General features: G+C 41.0%; 1 protein-coding gene across 2 annotated transcripts; it reads right to left on the bottom strand.

Moving 5' to 3' along the window:
• Window positions 1–349: 349 nt before the first annotated feature.
• On the bottom strand, window positions 350–5985 carry adcyap1a (adenylate cyclase activating polypeptide 1a). Of its 2 annotated transcripts, XM_085417802.1 has the most exons (7): window positions 5692–5985; window positions 5354–5458; window positions 4660–4794; window positions 3871–3975; window positions 2938–3072; window positions 2258–2378; window positions 350–833 (listed from the first exon to the last, which is right to left on the bottom strand). In XM_085417802.1, exons 2-7 carry the CDS (start codon window positions 5449–5451, stop codon window positions 825–827), a joined length of 603 nt encoding a protein of 200 aa, XP_085273928.1. In that variant the 5' UTR covers window positions 5452–5458; window positions 5692–5985; the 3' UTR covers window positions 350–824. The 2 variants fall into 2 exon arrangements, with proteins under 2 accessions (XP_085273928.1, XP_085273927.1); XM_085417801.1 differs by lacking the exon at window positions 350–833 and having other exon boundaries at window positions 2111–2378.
• Window positions 5986–6466: the final 481 nt, after the last annotated feature.

The raw sequence follows: 6466 nt of genomic DNA, 5'->3' as shown, positions 1-6466 counted from the left end.
TTTGGTTATTCCAACATAAATTCCACTCTTTGGTTCATTTGCATGATGTCGTTTTGTCTTATCTGGCTATGTGCAGTTTATTTGATATTTCATGCTGTTAATATTTCACCATTGTTCTTTGACCAGATTTTTTCTTTTAATTTGTATGTCCTTTCTCATGTACCGTAACATCCCTTCAAAACTGTCGAGCGGATAGTCTCTTTCCTTTGAAAGAATGTGGTGATTTAGGTTTTCATCACTAGTTAGGGTCCTCTCAAACGTTATGAGTTCTGTTGATACTGGCTTCAAAGATTAGACGAAATTTTTTGTTGTTTACAAAAATTTATTCATACAAATCTTACAACACGTTTTTTTTTTTAAACATTTATTGACTTGACCCTTGCAGACGGCCATTCGAAGAAGTAGTCTAATATTCACTTTCCACACAGTAAATATATATATATATATTTATATATATATCTTTGAAGATTATTTCATTTTCGTAAGGCTATTGGCGCTTTGAATTACCATACATATAATGTTTTATGGAGTGCGGAAAACTGCTTCTTCGCTTTATTTTCACAAAAATCCACATCTAGTGCTCTAAACACAAAGTACAAAAAGAAAGCAGCGCAAGCAACAGTGCTTGACGTCTAAGATGAATGATGCTTAAGACTATATCAAACATCTGTGCAACACAAAAACAACAGCAACAACAACAACAACAAAAGGGTGAAATGTAAGCTGATGATGTGCAGCATTGTAGGGCCACTAAATAGCCATCTAGGATTCATGGCGATTTTAAAGTCGATGCAAGGCACCACAGCCGCAAACTGCTTCCTGCGTCACAAACCCTAGAGGGGAATGCAAAATTAAAGAAAGATTGATACAGTAAACACAAATTGGAAACGTTTACCCTGCTGTTATTCCTTCCTAACACATTTGGTAAGAAGTGTGCAGATTGTAGGGGCGGCGGGGGACCACTAAGACTTTGAGTTTTTGGTCTAACCATGCTGGTTGTATAAACTTGCCCTGATCCCTTTCAAAATCAGCATGTTCTTTGTCATTTGACCCACCCCTGCTTCCCTTACTTCAGTTCTCTTTGTGTGTTTCTAACCCTGCTTACATCATATCCTCACTCTCTCTTTTTTTAATATAATCAATCATTGTGGCTTTTGCCGTATAAAGATACTAGAAAATGAATCGTCCACAGTTATTTTTTCTCGCACACAATTCAACAGTAGATTACAAAAATCTCCCTTGCCTAAGTAACAAACCCATAAAGTATGACATTAGATTGGGAAACTCTCGCCAGTGCATTCAGAGAGGACATACAGCTTTGTGTAGAAATGTGAGGGAAAAGTGAAGAGAAAAGAACACAAAACAACATCCAGAAATGAAAGGCGTGTATGTTTGTAGTAGTCAGAAAGCAAGCAAAACCATCTAGTTGGAGTCGTCTGCACAGATGCGGTGGCTAGTGCAATTACTTTAATCATGCAATCTACTGTAGTTTTTACATCGGTTCACATGACAGAGAATGGAAGCACAATAGACCCAGAAGGTTCAAACACAAAGCTTCAAACTGCCTTGTTATGTCTCTCACAAAGAACAAACTGATGAATAAGTTACCATGTAACAAGTATCATTTCTTTTTTTTTTTCTTTTAAATTTGCCTGATGGTGCTTGAGATGTTCGTGATACTTATTAAATGGGCAGAGAGGCGTGAGAAAACCTTTAGCAGGATAAGAGGTTTCCAAAACACAGAATCCAGAAAACACAAGATTGGCACCTTACACGAGTCAAAGGTGTGTGTGTGTGTGTGTGTGTGTGTGTGTGTGTGTGTGTGTGTGTGTGTGTGTGTGTGTGTGTGTGTGTGTGTGTGTGTGCGTGCGTGCGTGTGTGTGTGTGTGTGTGCTCACTTTGTAAACACCAAGGAAGAAAAAGGGCAAGAAAAACCTCAAAAGTACTCTGGTCTTCATCTCAGATTTGGAGGCTTTTATTTTGACAAGCCTCTCAAATTTACTTAAACAAAACTGGCATTTTTTCCAGCCAACTAAAATTACTTTTTTTCCATCTCTCCACACTTTTTTGTGGATAGATGGGTTAATTAAAAGTAAAAATCTGTGAGAGTCTAGAGAGACAGGAGCACAGATGAGGTGGAAGAAGAGGTTGAGTTTTGAGTGTTTGAAACGAGAGCTGAAGGTGAGGAGGGGGAAAAAGGAGGGGCGTAAGAAGCCCCTTGCAAGGACACGGCCTCAGGAAAGAGCCTGAAACTCACCGGGATTTCGGGAGAGAACTGTTTCAGCCATTCTCCCAAAAAAGCCTCAAACTCTTCCCCGTCCGGGAGGGCATCAAAGTCTATTTCTTGTAGGATATGGTGAAAACCTATGTCTTCAAGGCTGTTGTGAATAAAGACAACTAAACTCTTAATGTCACGTCACAAAAAGCAGCATTCAATACATTGATTGTCTTTTAAACTATTTATTTTCCTCACATTCATGTCTCTTTGCTAATTTTTTAAAAGACAGGGCTGTTGGAGCATATGAGTCACGTCAGACAACTGTGTCCCCTCAATAAATTAGCCTAAAATAAGTAAATCAATGAATACAGAAATAGAGGCTAAATTTTCTTAAATCAACAACAACAAAACAAACAAACAAAGAAAGAAAAATTGGTCCACAAAGTAGATATGTGCGTTCTCAAGTGCTTTAAGTACAAAATAAAAAACAATATTATTATCAAAATATTCATTTTAATGGCTTACTTCATACATAAATACATGTTTAAGAACACAAAAGCGATCCACTGATTGGTCAGATTTCAAAATGACTTCATCTGGGGCTGCACACACTTTGATTTTGGTTTTTTTTTGTTTTTGTTTTGTTTTTCAGGAGAGGAGGAGGAAGATGCTACAAATATGCCAGCCGCCGTCCTTTGTTTCTAATTCTCTGTCTATACCTTTTCCCAAGGACCGCCGCCAGGTATTTCTTGACTGCCATTTGCTTTCTGTAGCGGCTGTAGCTGTCTGTGAAGATCCCATCTGAGTGTCGCTTGGAGAGGGGCTCTGAGCTGTCATCCAACATTTTCCCCCCGCTGTGGGAGAGACGAGAGGCGGGTCTCACTACCAGCACACGGATACATGATGCATTCACAAGACCCACCCATATGTACAGCCTGTGGTGCTAAATCTATTTTGTTTGTGTTTTTCCTTAAAAAGGAAAATCATTGTATAACCACATTCCTCCTTTTTTATCACCAGCCAGGAGAGCTGTGGATACACTCACTCTGCATCCTCAGTTTAAAACATTTGTTGGAGATTTACTGACAAAAACAGGCAGCATGGTAGTGAGCACAATAGTGATCTCACAAAGGCTTTTTCCACACTGATTCATGTTCCCTCTGCTTAACTTTTAACCCACCCCTTCACTATTTTTCATGCCTGCACTGAGATGTGATGGGCCTGCTCATAAGGCTATAGAGGAACTGCAACCCCCTCCATCACACCCCACCCCTCCTTCCACCGGGAACCACTGGGACTCAGTCCCCATAAATAATTCATTTGGAGATAAATTTAAACTTGTGCGGCTTAATTCTTCCCTTTGCGCCTTTAGATTGCAGCCAGCTCAGAAAACGACACTTCCCAAATCAATCAAGTGCCCATTTGTGTTCCCCCTGACGATTTTTTTATAGCATTAATAAAGGCTGATTCAGAGGACGAGGGCGATTTATTTAGCAGCACGCTGGGAGATAATGGGACCACAGACATATACAATACGTGTAACAGCGTGAATTATGAGTTTTTAAAGAAAACCAACGGGGGAAAAACACACATAGGACAGACCACATTTAATATAAGAAAAGAAGAGGTGACAACCAAGAAGAAGCTCTTACCCTACACGTTTTGCCATCAGAGAATGAAGGTATTTCCTTGCTGATAACTGACCCAGCGCTTTCCTGTAGGCTTTATTAAACATGCCGTCTGCATGTCTTTCCGTTCTGGGATGATAGATAGCCACACAGTAAAATCACCACACAATGTCAAGTCGCTACACTGCAAAAATATCCACCTTAAATCGATTATTTAGGCCTAAAACGGGCTTTTTTTTTAAACCTCCCTCCACCCTTTAAGTAAAAACTCTACGAGTCACTATGAGATCATTTCCTTTGTGATTTACAGTGAATCCGTAAAAAGCATTATTTTCCCCAAGACATTCCCCTTGATTCAAAATAACTAATTTTTTTTAGCTTATTTAAAGAAAAACAAGCTTTTGAGTCTTCACGGGAGATAAATTCAGCGCATCCTGACGCAGAGAGACGTTGCTGATTCCCCCCCCACCCTTTTTCTTGGAAAGTGAAGATATTCATCATCGTCTCTATTCTTTCATTAAATTTTAATGACTTTAATCAATGACTTTTCCCTCGTTTCAAAGCAGACTGATTTTTTTGTTTTGTTTTTGTTAAAGCTTCAAAACAAAAAAAATGATTAAAATAAAACCTTCGTGTTTGAAGTTACAAAATCTCGACAATACATTGATTAACACGTAACATACACATACATGGACATAAATAGGGACTGTACGGCGATGAGATGTTCAACATGGATGTCTGCAACGTTGAGCGAGAGAGAGAGAGAGAAAAGAGAGAAGGGGGGGAGTTTTTCGTAGCCGACATGAAAGTCACCTTTTTTCCGGAGGGTAGTATAAAGTGTAGACGTCGTCAGCGACAGACGGAGCGCTCCTCGCCTCAATTTGATCTCTGTCGTAATCCAGGGACGGTAAGGAATTGCCGTCCTCATCATAAACATCGCCATCAAGTCTGAATAAAAGTAAGAATGGACAGTTTTTCCCAGTTTCTCTTCACATCTGCACTTCATGTAGCATATTATTCGCATATTCACATGAAATTCTAACTCAGAAAGAAGATCAGACATCAGGAGTTTCAGGAACTCTTTTCACAACATTTGTTTTTTAAATGTTGGAATTATAAGGATTAGTCACACGAAATTCTCTTAACTAATTGGGATTTAAACTTGTTTAAACCCAGTAAACTCGTTTCTATTACATCATTCAATCACATACATCCGGTGTATTAATGGCTGCAGGTCAGGTTGAGACGCCGTAGTTCACTGCCTCAGTAGCTTAAATTTCATTACCGCCGCTCCCTGGTGAATGTTTCTCAGCCCTATGGATTGGCTGTCAGATGATGTTATCCAGTAATCCAATCGGCTATTATACTCCCAGACATAACTAACTCTAAAGCAGATAAGCTCGTTAGCCTGTGCCCTGCGGGTGCTCGGTGCCCACCAGGAGCTGCACATGAACCACAAATCAGCGACTGAAAAGGGAAACTTAAAGACGGATAAGAGCATACATACCTAAGACTGGGAAAGCTAAGCCCCACAGGTGAGCTGTTGACGCTGTAATGCATTATGATTCCATAGATGAATAGTGCTAAAGTCGCTTTACTAGACATTGTCCTGCTGCAAAAGAAAAAAAAAAGCGGCATCAAGTCAGGCAACAGTTAAACGAATCTACTCACAGCACAGCTCTACGATCAGGTAGGTTCACTTTAGCTGCTTTCACACCACACCTGAGTTTCAAAGCAAACAGACAACCACACACCAGGACTTTCATCTAAACTCGCCTCACTTTTACCCAGAATAAAAAGAAAGAAAAGAAGAAGAAAAAACTCCCCAAAAGTGGCTCCTCTTACCAGTTGCGAGACGCTGGACGCGATCCGCTGAAAACCTCAACTGGGAGAGTGAGATAGGATCTCTATCTCAGTCTCTCTCTCTCTCACACACACACGCACTCTCTCTCCCTTCCTCCTCTCTTCCTCTGTTACTCAGCGAAGAGCTTCTTCGGTGCCCTTGTGCTTGGTCGGAGTGTGCGTAGCCCGCTGTGCACCTGCGGCTCAGTTTTGGGGAGTTTCTAAGCGGACTCGGTCGCGGTGGAGAAGAAAAGCGGCAAACATTTGTCTGCAGAAAACTTTCCTGCGTCCTGCGAACTGTACTCCCTTTGGTTTTTTTATGCATAATTCCGAAAGCATGCCTTTTTCACTTGTCGCGTAGGTAAGGGGGGGTAAGGGGGGAGTGGTGGGGGTAGGTGGGCGGCTGCGTCATCCCCCCCACCCACCTCACCAGTCCCATTAGAGTACATCCCTCTTTCGCGTCAATGAAAGACACCCCCCCCCCCCCCCCCCCCAAGCCACGCCATAAAAAAAGAAGTTTGAATTCAAACATTATAATTCATTAAACAGTGAATTAATGTCAATATTTGACGTCATGCCATAAATAGGATCACATGACGGGCCTAGTGGAGGTGGAGGTGGTGGGGAGCTGTCCAGTGCTGAAGTTTGTGTTGGGGGTGCTGAAATATGACAGTCATGCTTTCTTCTAGAAAAAAAATGGATCGTTTCTCTAGAGGCAACAAAGAGATGTTTCAAGGACTTAAAAAGCTGCAATGTGCTAATCGTTTTTCCTTCCTGT

Source organism: Rhamphochromis longiceps, linkage group LG9 (assembly GCF_057381845.1).
Source record: "Rhamphochromis longiceps isolate RC_006_pf linkage group LG9, R_longiceps_female_GT1.1, whole genome shotgun sequence".
NCBI classification, from domain to species: domain Eukaryota; kingdom Metazoa; phylum Chordata; class Actinopteri; order Cichliformes; family Cichlidae; genus Rhamphochromis; species Rhamphochromis longiceps.
The sequence above is the reverse complement of the archived record's forward strand: the minus strand, read 5'-3'. Positions and strand labels throughout refer to the sequence as shown.